The 15307-nt window shown below is 36.2% G+C and overlaps 1 protein-coding gene across 1 annotated transcript in view; it reads left to right on the top strand.

Moving 5' to 3' along the window:
• The window catches only part of LOC307139810 (uncharacterized protein), a 72651-nt gene that overhangs the window by 17784 nt on the left and 39560 nt on the right, over nucleotides 1-15307 (top strand). Inside the window, exons 7-12 of the mRNA XM_079838914.1 lie at nucleotides 3752-3856; nucleotides 4204-4288; nucleotides 4606-4801; nucleotides 4896-6723; nucleotides 8383-8553; nucleotides 13792-13965. Coding sequence (XP_079695040.1) covers nucleotides 3752-3856; nucleotides 4204-4288; nucleotides 4606-4801; nucleotides 4896-6723; nucleotides 8383-8553; nucleotides 13792-13965 — 2559 coding nt within the window. The remainder of the gene's footprint in view (nucleotides 1-3751; nucleotides 3857-4203; nucleotides 4289-4605; nucleotides 4802-4895; nucleotides 6724-8382; nucleotides 8554-13791; nucleotides 13966-15307) is intronic.

The following is a 15307-nucleotide window of genomic DNA, read 5'->3' as shown; positions in this document are numbered from 1 at the left end:
TGGGGAGGAAAACATACAAACACCAAAGGCAGAAGAATAGAAGAATTCATATATAATAATGATTTGTGCTTATTAAATGATGGCTCAAGCTCATATCTGCATCCAGGATATGGAACTTATTCTGCTATTGACTTAACTTTGTGTGAACCTGAAGTACTAATTGATTTTGCATGGCAAGTATGGAAGGATCTCTGTGGGACTGATCATTATCCATTGATTTTAACATCCACTGAAGACATTCAACAAGATACTCCAAGATGGAAAGTGGAAAAAGCTAATTGGTATATTTTTCAAAAATTGTGCTATGAGAAGTTTAATATAGACTGGAAAGAACATCAAGATCCAATAAAGAAATTCACTGACATACTGATTGAAATAGCAGAAAAATCAGTTCCAAAAACATCAACAAAGTCATGCCATCGGAGAAACCCATGGTTTAATGAAGACTGCAAAAAGGCTATTACTGATCGGAAGAAGGCAGAAAGAAATTTTAATAAACATCCAACAACAGAAAACCTCATCAGACTGAAAATCTGTAGAGCACAAGCACGAATAATTATTAATGAAACAAAGAGGCAAAGTTGGAAAAAGTATGTCAAGTTTAACATCACAGACACCAACAAAGAAAGTATGGGATATGATACGAAAGATGAAAAATAAGGAATGAGGATTACAAATACAACATATAAAAAATCAAGATACCCTGCTAACAACGAAACAGGATATTGCTAATAAATTGGCAGAGACATTTGAGAGAAATTCATCATTAGAAAACGGTCTTCCCAGATTTAAAGAAATGCAAATAAAGCAGGAACGGAAAGAAATTGATTTCTCCTCTGATAACGCTGAATCGTATAACCAGCCTTTTACAATGGAGGAACTTTTGAAAGCCATAAAAAACTCGAATGACACTGCAGTTCGGCCTGACAAAATTCACTATCAGTTTTTGAAATATTTACCCTATAGTGTATTAGTGATTCTACTGGAAAATTTCAACAACATCTGGAAATCAGGAGAATTACCATATTATTGGAAAGAGGCAATAGTTATACCAATACCTAAACCTGGAAAAGACCATACTGATTCAAATAATTATCGTCCAACAGCACTAACTAGTTGTTTATGCAAAACCATGGAAAGGATGATAAATGACCGGCTGGTGTGGATCTTGGAAAAAGATCAAAAGATCAGTAAATATCAATGTGGATTTAGACGAGGAAAAAGTACTCTTGATCATCTTATAAGATTAGAATCTTTTGTACGAGATGGTTTTATTAAAAAAGAACATGTAGTAGCAGTATTTTTTGATTTAGAAAAATCCTATGATACTACGTGGAGGTATGGTATTTTAAAAGATTTGTACGATATGGGCTTCAGAGGATATTTACCCATTTACCCAGTTTTTCGTGTTTGCGTAAGAAATATATTATCTGACTTGCATGTACAAGAATCAGGAGTGCCTCAAGGAAGTATACTTTCAGTTACTCTTTTTAGTATTAAAATGAACAGTATTGTAAGTGTTATGGGGTCTAATATATTTTGTAGTTTATATGTAGTTGATGTGTGTATTTGTTATAAAGGAAAAAATATGAACGTAATCGAAAGACAAATACAAATATGTATAAATAAAATGTATGAATTGTCAGTAAAAAATGGCTTTACATTTTCTAAATCAAAAACTGTATGTATGCATTTTTGCCTTTTGCGGTCTATGCACTTAGTTCCAGAGCTTTTTTTAGAAAGAGAACCTATTAAAGTCATAAAAGAGACAACATTTCTAGGAATTAATTTTGATAACAAACTATCCTTTATTCCTCATATTAAAATGCTGCGAAATAGATGTTTTAAAGCAATGGATATTATAAAAGTGCTAGCAAGGATTAAATGGGGAGCCGATTGTGAAGTTCTCTTGAGACTTTATTGGACACTTGTTCGATCAAAAATGGACTATGGGAGTATTGTTTATGGATCTGCTAGGAAGTCATACATCAAAATGCTGGACACAGTACATCATACAAGATTGAGGACTTGCCTTAGAAGCATTTAGGACTTCCCCAATACAGAGCTTGTATACAGAAGCAAGAGAACCATCGCTATATAACAGAAGACTGAAATTGGCTCTCAACTATGTAGTTAAGCTAAAAGCCAATGAAAGTAACCCAGCATATCCTTCAGTTTTTCATCCTCAGTATTCACATTTGTATGAAGCCAGACCCACATACATCAGTCCTTTTGGAATTTGTATAAAATCACACTTGGAAAATATGGACATTAATTTGGATATCCTTACATCGACGCATCTGTGTCCTATACCGCCTTGGAATATTAAAAAAACCATCATCATGATGAACCTGGCTCAGTATATAAAAAACATAAATCATCCAAATGTCTATCAGGAGGAACTTTTGGATATAAGGCACAGCTTACCAACTCATGTACCTGTGTACACAGATGGATCAAAGTCAGACAGTCGGGTATCTGCTGGAGTAGTGATTGGGTCAAAACGCTTTGGCAAGTGTATCTCTGGACAAAGTTCAATCTTCACAGCTGAAGCATGTGCATTACTTCTAGCTCTTGAAAAAATAGAGAAGGAACAACAACGTAACTTTTTAATTTGCACAGATTCTAAATCCTGCCTACAAGCACTTGATTCTTTGAAAACTGAACATCCTATAATTACCAGCATAATAGGAAAAGTGGACTCTTTAAAGAAACAAGATGTTACTATTGTTTTTTGTTGGATACCAGGCCATATGGGTTTGACTGGTAATGAACAAGCAGATAAAGCAGCAAAGGAAGCACTTCAGTTGGAAATGACAGAATGTAAAATACCAGCATCTGACGTTAAACCCATATTGAACCTGTACATTTACAAGAAATGGCAAATGGAATGGAACGAATGTGTAAATAACAAATTATATGAGGTGAATCCAGTTTTTTAAATCAAGGAGTTATTAGTTATTATTTTGAAAATAGATATGACCAGGTTGTATATACGAGATGCCAAATTGGACATTCAAGACTCACTCATTCCTATTTATTGAACGGGGAAGAGAAACCGGTTTGTGATCTGTGTAAGAATTTCACGAGTGTAAAACATATTTTAATAGAATGTCCTTTTTTAAATAATATTAGAGAACGGTTTTATTCAGAAAACACATTAATGGACATTTTTAAAAAGGTTTCTACTGGAGTAATTTTAGAATTTCTGTCAAATATTAATTTGAAAGATTCTATGTAATTGGTGTTATTATTGCTGTTGTTGTTATTGGTATATATGCCTGATTTTGTATAGTGATTGTTTTTAGGACAAGTTTGTTAAATTATTGTAAACAATGTATTGAAGTGATACGGCTGATTGCCATGAATATAGCCATTGTTGCTGATATGGCATTACATCATAAATAAATAAATTATTTCTGCTGTCAGATCTGCGCTCTTTTTTACGTTAGATTGATAAATTCGACCCAATGTCTGCTAGTCTTAGGGCCTATAGTCTGCTTTCCTCTTTATTGAACTCGGTCTGGAGCATCTTTACAGTAATACAATTACAAGGAGGCATAAATTCACCATGGAAAATAGATCTTACAACCAAACATGAACATGTCCTTCAGTTCATCTGTAGTCATAGATGGACAAAAGTACAGCTCTACTGCATTTAATTACTATTTGCAACATTAAACCCTTTCAAATGAGACTGAAGTATCTCCTGTAGTGACGTGTTTTATCTTTCTGCTCTGTGTGTCATTAGTGTAAGATCAGGCTCACATGTGTCCAGCTCTGTGTCTGTGAAGAGTGACGGGTCAAAAGGTGAAGGACCAAACTTCAGTGAGAGAAAACCATCAACTAACAAAAGGTATTTCATGTGTTTCTTATTGTTGGTCACACACTGTTAGAAAATATTTCAGCAAATATTTGTCATTAAACTTTATCGTTCAATTATCATTTATATTTACAATCAGCAAAAAGATGGAAATTGTTTTATTTGAATTATAATTATATTTTTGTAATACCATGTAATGTTGGTGCGCCGATATAACTGCTGTACAACATATTAAAAAATACCTATTGTCAATGCAGAATTAATTATATATTTATATTTAAATATATCCTATACTTCAACAGCATAAACTCTTTTTCTCTGTTAAAATTACTAATAAAATTTTGCCTGAAAATGCAGTATTTTATTTTATTGGCTAACAGGCTTCAATGTGAGACATTAGACTCAGACGTTCAGACTCACAGGAAACACGAGAGTTTCAAACACAATCTCCTCGGGATCTTCCAGGTAGGAAAACACATTTTCATACATGTTTATGATTATAACAAACAAATGGGTTATTGAACATTACTTGTGAAAACAATAGGATAAAAACTTAAAATAATATAATAATAAAAATGTAAAACAAAAGAAAAGAAGAAAAACTGTTGTTTTTGTACTTTTTGTGTGTTAAATTAATATTATGTTAATTAACATGTTTGGTTTTTAATTGGTTTCTTTTTTTTATTTTTATTTTTATTACTGAATAAATCGTTTCTCCAAAATATGGATGTGGATCTGGTTAAATTGTGTTCTGTCTCTTATTTTTCTTGCTTTGTTTGTAGGATCTTGAGAACAAAATGATCACGTTTCTGAAGAATGAACTGGAAAAGTTTAAGAAAATATTACAAAAAGAGAACACAGAATCCTTTGTGAAGGACTTTAATGAGAATAGATGCAGTATCAAAGCAGCAGCTCTTGATCTCACACTACATTACCTGAGAGAGATGAAGCAAGATGAAGCTGCTGATGCTCTAGAAGGTCTGAGACTCATGACCATCTGTCAGATTGACACTTACAAATGTAGGACAGAAGATTAAGACTAAAACTATCTGTTTTCTGTTTCTGTGTTTAGATGAGCTGTTCTTCATTCATCAGCTAAAGTGTGGCCTAAAGAAGAAGTATCAATGTGTGTTTGAAGGAATTGGGAAGCAAGGCGACTCCACACTTCTGAATAACATCTACACAGATCTCTATATCACTCAGGGTGGCAGTGAACAGGTCAATACTGAACATGAGGTCAGACAGATTGAAGTTGCTTCCAGGCGTCATGAATCTCAAGAGATACAGGTGGACTGCACACATTTGTTTAAAGCACATGAACAAGACGAGGAGATCCGAACTGTTCTGACAAAAGGAGTCGCTGGCATCGGAAAATCAGTCTCTGTGCAAAAGTTTGTTCTGGACTGGGCTGAAGGAAAAGAGAATCAAGATATCAGCTTCATATTCCCTCTTCCATTCAGAGAGATCAACTTAAAGGAGAAAGAAAAACTAAGTTTGATGGATCTTATGACTCAATTTTTCCCAGAGACAAAAGGACTGAACTTTACAAGAAGGAATCGATTCAAAGTCCTGTTCATCCTTGATGGATTGGACGAATGTCGCCTTCCTCTGAAGTTTGACAGTAATAAGACGTGGCGTGATGTATCGTCACCAGCCTCTCTGGATGTTCTCCTGACGAACCTCATGAAGGGAAATCTGCTTCCTTCTGCTCACATCTGGATCACCACCAGACCAGCAGCGGCCAGTAAGATTCCTCCTGACTGTATCGACCGGCTGACAGAGATACGAGGATTCAGTGACGCACAAAAGCAAGAGTACTTCAAAAAAAGATTCACAGATGAGAATCAGGCCAACACAATCATAGATCATGTTAAAAAATCAAAGAGTCTCTTTATCATGTGCCACATCCCAGTCTTCTGCTGGATTTCAGCCACTGTTCTCCAGAACATTCTGGAGGAGAAGAGAAATAATGATGTGAAAAACACTCAGGCTGATGAGATCTCTAAAACACAGCAGGAATCAAACACTGAAGACACTCCCAAGACTCTGACACAAATGTACACACACTTTCTCCGCTTTCAGATCCAGCAGAGCCGCCGAAAGTATGATGGAAAATACACACCAGATGTTTCCTGGGATAAAGACGCCATCCTTTCACTGGGGAAACTGGCATTTCATCAGCTGGAAAGAAGCAACCTGATCTTCTATGACACAGACCTGGAAGCCTGTGGTATTGACGTCTATAAGGCATCAGTGTACTCAGGCATGTGTACCCAGATCTTTAAGGAGGAAACAGGGATCACTCTTGGCACCATGTACTGCTTTGTTCACTTGAGCGTTCAGGAGTTTATTGCAGCCATTTATGCACATCTGTTTCTAGACATCAACAAAACAAGTGTGTTTGATCATGAGTCTACAGAACAGGAAAACACAAATGAAACCATGATTGATTTACTCAAGACTGCAGTGGACAAGGCGCTCGAGAGTGACAATGGACATCTGGACCTTTTCCTTCGCTTCCTCCTCGGTCTGTCTCTCCAGTCCAATCGACGACTCTTACGAGGACTGATAACACAGCAAGACAACAATGACCAGAGCAACAAGGAAATAGTTCAGTACATCAAGCAGAAATTAGAAGATAATCTGCCTGCAGAGAGATCCATCAATCTGTTCTACTGTCTGAATGAACTGAACGACCAAACTCTGGTGAAAGAGATTCAGACCCACCTTAGCAAAGGAAGTCTCTCATCTGACCTTTCACCTGCCCAGTGGTCTGCTTTGGTCTTTGTGTTGTTGACATCAGAGGAAGAGCTGGAGGAGTTTGAGCTTCAGAAATTCAAGAAATCAGACGAGTGTCTCATTAGATTATTGGCAGTCATCAAAACCTCCAGAAGAGCTCTGTAAGTCAATTAATGTTTTGTCATGTTTTGGCGTCATCCAGGCTATAACAGACCATTTAAAGTTCATATATTATCAGTTGTCATTCTATATCTCCAGATAAAACAAAATTTTAAATGCTAAACTTCATAATAGTTTTAGTTCTGTAGTTTTAACTATATTTAAACATAATGTAAACTATCAATCAGACGATAGAAGGCCTGTAGCTGTTTTTCAGCATTTTCAGTAAAGTGTTGATCATATTGATGATCATTTAGAGGTCTTAGACATTTATACAGTATATCACATACGATACAATAGGTTTTATAGGGTTGAGTTAGCAGAGGATGAAGCACAACAGTGTTGTTGTCATATAACACATTGGTTTAGTTATTTTAACTAAGTTCCACTATATAGTTCTCTTCGGCTTCTGCTATAAAGCACAAAGGCTCTTCCATAACTTCAATGCTAGAATCATTAAACCCCCAGAATCTCTACCTCAAGACTAATGTATCATTGTCATCTGAGCTATAAATCTGAACAAAAATATTATTCAAGCATGCTTCATTTTATCTAGCAAATATGTCACTGACAAAAACTAGCATTTCCTATATATTATTTTTGATTCACTGTAGCTCACCCTACGATTAATCGCAATTGAAAGCTTTTTGAAGAGTTTTAATATTTTGCTGTTTTTAATATTTTAATATTTATCACTGATACTAACACTGATGTCTCTATGAAAATGAGTTTTTTAAACATTAACGATTGACATTCAACATTACAGTATAATTGAAAGCTATCAATTTCAACATTTATTAGGCTGTAAAAAATATTGTTTAATTTAATTGAACTTAAAACAATCTTCACATAAATCCATTATTATAAATGTCATATTTGCCTGTGGCCTTCCTTTCTAACAGGTAGGAAAAATACAGAAATTGAATATCAAACACTTTACAGTCTTAGCTGCATGAATTATAAATTAAACCTAGATTAATGATTATTAAAGCTACAGTTTTGTTACAGCTTTGTTCTAGCTTTGTTCCCTTTGTTCTTTGATTAACATTAATGACAGACAGCATTAGCCACTGTTGAACATGACGCAGATCTAATGCGCATCTCAGATCATTTGAGCACTTATGAGAATTCTTGACAAAACTGACATTTTGGCACAATTCTGTGTGTTATTGTTTGTTCAAGCGTGAAAGAGAACTCGATACTGGAGTGCGTCTTTCTGTGTGTTGTGTGTGTGTGTCAGGACATTTCCCAGACTCTTTTTTTCCTTGTCGCGCTTGAATTGTTTAAAAGCTTTTGCATGAATGAGAGCGTGATCATAAAATGTAACACTAGCCAAAGGATGACAGAAAAAATGGATGCTGCGTTAATTGTTACTATTTATGTAAATATATATAAAATAATGTAAAGTATTCAATTCACATTTATTTGTATAGCACTTTTCACAATACGTATTGTTTCAAAGCAGCTTTACAGAAAATGCATGCATTACAATTTAGAGTGATTTATTATTAGAGACTTTGTCCAAGTTATGGATTTCAGAATAGTACATATACACAGTTAGCTAACAATGTATTAATAAACAATGTAGTAATTTAAGACTATTATAATAGTATATACACATGTTGCACCTAATTCTGTGGTGTAATGTATTTGTCTTGTAGGTTAAATGATTGTAAATTAACAGACAAAAGCTGTTCAGCTCTGGCTACAGTTCTTGGATCGGATACCAATCTGAAAGAGCTGAACATGAACAATAATAATCTGCAAGATTCAGGAGTGAAGCTACTCAGCTCTGGATTGAAGAGTATAACGTGTAAATTGGAGATACTGAGGTAAGTTGTGGTACAATATAAGACATTTTTAGATGTTCTTTACTTTTAAATATATTTCAATCATGACAACTCTCAGAATAGGTTTTAGCATGTTTTTAAATCTGGCAATGTAATTTTGGCAATGTATTTATTTGGTATTTTTATCTTCAGTATTACTCAGAAGTCTAGCTACTGTATACAGGCCACCAGGGCACAATACAGACTTTATCAAAGAATTTGCTAGTTTTCTATCAGAGTTAGTTCTGGCCGTAGATAAATTACTAATTGTTGGTGATTTTAATATCCATGTAGACCATGAAACAGATGCATTGGGATTAGCATTTAAAGACATTCTAAACTCTACTGGAGTTAGGCAACACGTGTCAGGACCCACTCATCGCCATGATCATACTTTAGACCTAATATTGTCACATGGAATAAATGTTGATACCATTGAAATTCTGCAGCAGAGCGATGACGTTTCAGATCATTACCTAGTATCATGTATACTTAATTTAGCTAAGGTTGCAAAGCCACCCCCTTATTTAAAAAATGGCAGGATAATCACTGCCGCCACTAAAGATTGCTTTTTAAATACTCTTCCTCATCAGTATCATCTCCTCAGCATCCCAGATAGCCTAGACTAGAGGAACTCGATGTTGCAACAGAAACTATTGACTCTCTCTTTTCCAGTACTTTAGACACAGTTGCCCCTCTGCGCTTAAAGAAGATTAAAGAAAAAAGTCCGACGCCGTGGTACAACGAGCACACTCTGGCTCTTAAAACAGCAGCCAGAAAAATGGAGCGCAGCTGGAAGAAAACAAAACTAGATCTGCTTATTTCTCGACTCTCTTGGAAGAAAACAAACACAACCCTAGGTATTTATTCGATACAGTGGCTAAATTAACCAAAAATAAAGCTTCAACTTTTGTTTGTACACAGCACAGCAGTAATGACTTTATTAACTTCTTTACATGTAAGATTGACACTATTAGGAAGAACATTTTAACCATGCAGCCGTCTACTACAGTAGCACATCAGACAGAGCATTGTAGTGTCACTGAGGAAATAATCCACTCATTCACTGCTATAGGAGAAGAAGAATTGGCTAAACTCGTTAAATCATCAAAATCAACAACATGTATGCTCGACCTTATACCGACTAAGCTATTAAAAGAGATGCTACCAGAGGTCATAGATCCTCTTCTTAATATCATTAATTCATCTTTGACATTAGGATATGTACCGAAAACTTTTAAGTTGGCTATTATTAAACCACTTCTTAAAAAAAGGCAACTTGATCCTACAGAATTAGTCAATTACAGGCCAATCTCAAATCTACCCTTTCTGTCAAAAATACTTGAAAAGGCAGTGTCTTCACAATTATGCTCCTTTTTAGAAATAAATGGCATCTGTGAGGATTTCCAGTCATGATTTAGACCGTATCATAGTACTGAGACTGCTCTCATTAGAGTTACAAATGATTTACTCTTATCATCCGATCGTGGCTATATCTCTCTATTAGTGTTACTCGATCTTAGCGCTGCATTCAATACTATCGAGCACAACATTCTTCTGAATAGACTCAAAAATTATGTTGGCATTAGTGGAACGGCATTGGCATGGTTTAAATCATACTTATCTGACCGTTATCAGTTTGTAGTAGTAAATGAAGAGATGTCACACTGATCACAAGTTCAGTATGGAGTACCACAAGGCTCAGTGCTAGGACCGCTACTCTTCACCCTGTACATGCTACCACTGGGAGATATCATTAGGAAGCATGGCGTTAGTTTTCATTGTTATGCAATAAACAATGAAAATATTGCTTATTACTTACAAAGCACTAAATGGTTTAGCTCCCCAGTACTTGAGCAAGCTCTTAACACATTATACTCCATCACGTCTACTGCGGTCTCAAAATTCTGGCCAGTTAATAATACCTAGAATATCAAAATCAACTGCAGGCGGTCGATCCTTTTCCTATTTAGCACCTAAACTCTGGAATAGTCTTCCTAGCATTGTACGGGAAGCGGACACTCTGTCAATTTAAATCTAGACTAAAAACACATCTCTTTACTGTGGCATACACATAAAACACTTTTTCAATTAAATGATTGTTAGGCTGCATTAGCTAGGTCAGCCGGAACCGGGAACACTTCCCATAACACCTGATGTACTTGTTACATCATCAGAAGAATGGCATCTACGCTAATGATAGTCTCTCTGTTTATCCCGAGGTTTACTGCAGTCAGCCGGATCCAGTCCGTGTCCAGATCAGATGGTGGACCTGCGCCCAGACATGACTAACGCATGACCCAACCGTGTCAATTGGCCTCCTGAAATTGCCTCACAGACACGGCATCCTCAATAAACCCGTCTCCGGCGTGATGACTCCGATTGGTCGAATAATCTTATTTAATAATTGTCAAATCGATATGTTATCCTCAGTAAACCGGTCTCCGGCGTGATGACTCCGCTTTTCAATTATTCCTATTTAATAATTATTTCACCGACACATCATCCTCAATAAACCCGTTTCCAGTGTGATGACTCCGATATTTCGAATATTCCTATTTAATAATTGTTAAATTACATTTACAGTACATTTATGCATTTGGCAGACGCTTTTATCCAAAGCGACTTTGCATTGCATTCAAGGTACACATTTTACATTTTGTCAGTTCTTGCTTTCCCTGGGAATCGAACCCATGACCTTGGCGTTGCTAGTGCCACGCCACTGTTTGAGCTACATGAAATCGATATGTCATCCTCAATAAACCCGTTTCCGCCGTGTTTTGCCTCCGATCTTTCGAATATTCCAATCTATTATGACCTGACCTGTAAAGTTGCCAGAATAATAATCATACGCTGTTTGTTAATTGGCCAGAGGAGAACTGGCACCCCGACTGAGCCTGGTTTCTCCCAAGGTTTATTTTTCTACTTTAGGTCACCTGATGGGGTTTTGGTTTCCTTGCCACTGTTGCCTCTGGCTTGGCTTGCTCAGTTGGGGACACAATTTTTCAACTAAATATCCAAATAAATCTAATTATTAAACTAAATTAACCATGTAAACTAAATTACTGATCTAATTACTGATCTAAAGCCCACACTGTCACTGTATGATAATTGAAATGAACTGATGACATCACCGTTTTCTCCAGAATGGCTAGACCACTGAATAAAATTCTGTTGCATTATTTTCCTGTTTAACACTGTGAAGCTGCTTTGAAACAGTTTACATTGTTAAAAGCGCTATATAAATAAACTTGACTATTTGGTCTTGGCAGACTAGATCTGCTATGCAGCTGCTGTTGATTATTTCTGATGCTGTAGAGCAAGTATGTACTTGCTACTGCTAATAGATACACAGAAACACTGCTGTGAGCATGTAAAATACAGTGCATCCGGAACGTATCCACAGCGATTCACTTTTTTCAAATTTTGTTAAGTTACAGCCTTATTCCAAAATGTATTAAATTCCTTAATTTTCCTCAATTTTACAAACAATACCCAATAATGCCAATGTGAAGTAATAATTAGAAGAATCAGAATGAGCTTTATTGCCAGGTATGTTTACACATACTAGGAATTTGTTGTAGTGACAGAAGCTCCACAGTGCACAGAATGACAGTGACAAGACACAGATAATAAAAATAAACAAATATACAGACAATGTGCAAAATAGTATAGACCCAAAATGTTGTTATGTTTGAAATCTTTGTAAATGTATAAAATACAATAGAAGAAAAAAAAAAAAAAAAAAAAAAAAAAAAAAGAAAAAAAAAATCACATGTACTGAAGTATACACAGCCTTTACTTTTTTCAGCTCAGTACTTTGCTACAAAACATTGTTGAATGTTGAAGCACCTTTGGCACCAATTACAGCCTCAAGTCTTTTGAGTATGATGCTACAAGCTTGGCACACCTATTTTTGGGCAGGGATCCATTTGCATGCTGTATTAGTACGTAGTCGTACAGGCAGGGTCAAACGGTAGCAGACAGGGATAACAGACAGGCAGTATGGTAAGTCGAAAACTGGCAAGAGGTCAGGGCAGGCAGATATCACTCACAGAACGGTGTAACAGGCAAGGGTCAAAGGCAGGCAGCAATGGGTCGAGAGCGGATAACAGCAGGATCAGTAACAGGTAGTCAGACAAGGAGATAATGCTCAGAAATGTTCACCAGGGTAATACAAGACTTTGCTAAGAGCTGAATGGAGAGTGGGTATTTAAAGAGTCTGGTAATGAGTGTCAGCTGGGGATGTAATCAGTGCAAGGCAAAGGCTTGTGGGGAATGTTGTGCATCAGTGTAAGTGTGAGTTAGTATTCGGGAGATGGTTCCCTCCGATGGCCAGAGGAGGGAATCACAGAGTTCGTCTCTGTGACATCAAGTCTGACTGCCAGCTCAATTTTGATATGCATGTCAAAGGCTGTACTTATGTATATGTTAATTTATATTTCAAAAGATTTCAAAGATTTCAAACAAACTTCTTCCGCATTGTCATTATGGGGTATTGTTTGTAGAATTTTGAGTAAAATAGTGAATTTAATCCATTTTGGAATAACAGGTCATAACATAACAAAATGTGGAAAAAATGAAGCGCTGTGAATACTTTCCGGATGCACTGTATGCTGCTGCTACTTCACAAATATACATTCATAAATCCTGTAGCAGATTTAGGCAGGTTTAGCAGAGGGAGGTGGAACTCAGCCTACTGCTACCAATGAACCAGACTATTTAAATGTTGAGCAAGCAATCTCATTGGCTGTTGGATCAGCAGAGGCTAATCAGATTGTGCCATGGTGTGATATTGATCTGGTCCCATTTGGACTATGGGAGCATAATTTATGATCATGCCAGGAAATCATAAACAGATGCTTGACATTGTGTAGGCTCCTGTGTTCTTAATCCCAAAGACTCTTTTCTTTGTTTGTTTTTGTCTATAAATGTTGAAGGGATTACCTCCCCTTTCATTGAAAGTGGTGCATCTTTGTGTGTCATCCTTTTCTCAAGTATTGGTAAATCTTTATATAAAATATAAATCAGAACTTAGTAGCATTGTTTTCCAACTTGGTGAAATCAAGTTATGGTTGATTTTCTGTATTATAAGTCTATTGATGATTTAGTCACATTTTAATGTATTTGGTGTTACGATGAGTCTCTGTGATCTGTTTTTGAGGGTGAGTTGATTTTTTTTGCATACTTTGTGAATATTTTTTTTTTTAAAGTTTGTTTTTCTAATTTCTCCTAATGTAGGTTAAGGCGCTGTGATATGACAGATGAAGGTTGTTCTGCTGTGACTTCAGGTCTGAAATCAAACCCATCACACCTGAGAGAGCTGGACCTGAGTGTGATTAAACTAGGAGACTCTGGAGTGAGAAACCTCAGTGATCTACTGATGAACCCACAATCACAGCTGGAGAAACTACAGTTAGTATCATTATACATCTTGACAAGTTACATCATTTATACTGTAGCATTTTTAGATCACATATCTGTTACATAACTACCCGTCTAGGGTTGATAGTCAGTAACAATGAGAAAATAAAATAAAGTTAAATAAAAAGCTTGGAGAGAGAGAGCCAAGATTATTCAACCTCCTGCCCCAGAAAAGAATCAACCAGTTCAAATTAACATCTTTTAATTTGAAAATATAAAGATAATACGAAAATCCCATGAAAGGATACAAAAATACAATTCAAAGAATAACAAATAATCAAGAACAGGGGATAATACTTCAGGGGTGGGCCAGGCCAAAACAACAAACAAAACATAAGATAACTAACCCAAGAATCTCCATAAATGTCCTAGAAAAAGATAATAGAAATAAAAGACATCAAACTTCCCTTACTCCCTACCTACCCAAAAACAGGAGAAAAGATTAGTACAAACATAAATGGCACCCTCCCCCTACAATCCCCAAATTACAAATAAGTTAAGAAGAATATACAAACATACTTAACATAAGATCATAGATTAAATCAAAGGTAACTCTTTAGTTCTCTTCCCACTAAAGAACTCACGACAAGATCCTGAGCTCACTCAATCAGAATCAAGACGACAACAATCCAAACAACAAAGTCTGGGCAGACAGGAGGAAGAATTCATCTTGGCAAAAGAAAGTCTCTCTCCCTTCTCAATTGATCCGCTTCTACTTATATCTCAGCTCCTCCCCTTCATTCTCCAATCACGTCAAGCACCGTTAGATTGAGTTCAGCTGGTCGTTGTACCTGTTGGAATGACGAAAGAGAGAACAAGAGACAAAAGGCTTGTTTGAGATGCGCCTCGCCTCGCCTGAAATTCAGCCGAGACTAGGCGGCTGCAGTGAGGGGAGGAGTGAAAAAAGTGCAGGCAAGCTGGACAGTTCTCTCTTCTCGTAGTGGATCAGACACCTGCGAGATCAAAGGCGGATATCGCGGGATTCACACTCGTGCGCTTTGTTGCTGATAAACTGGATGTAATTTACGTTCTGTTACTTTTATATGAAAATAAATATTATGAACAAGACACCCAAAGTTTTTGTTATTTATTTCCATTCGAAAGACGTGTTTATCAATAATTTTTACTTTAATTAGGCCTACATACACGTTTTTATATATATATATTTTGTTATAAATATGACAACAATCACATAACCCACAGAGAGATCGCCTTTGTTAGAGAGTTTGGGAATATTCACACATAAAAACATGATATCAGAGTTTTGAAATCAAACATTTAAAAAAAGAACCATACATCACGGTTGTTTAAACCAATAAGCATTAAGCTGTGT

The sequence above is a fragment of the Gobio gobio genome (assembly GCF_949357685.1).
Source record: "Gobio gobio genome assembly, chromosome: 16".
Lineage (NCBI taxonomy): Eukaryota > Metazoa > Chordata > Actinopteri > Cypriniformes > Gobionidae > Gobio > Gobio gobio.
The sequence above is the reverse complement of the archived record's forward strand: the minus strand, read 5'-3'. Positions and strand labels throughout refer to the sequence as shown.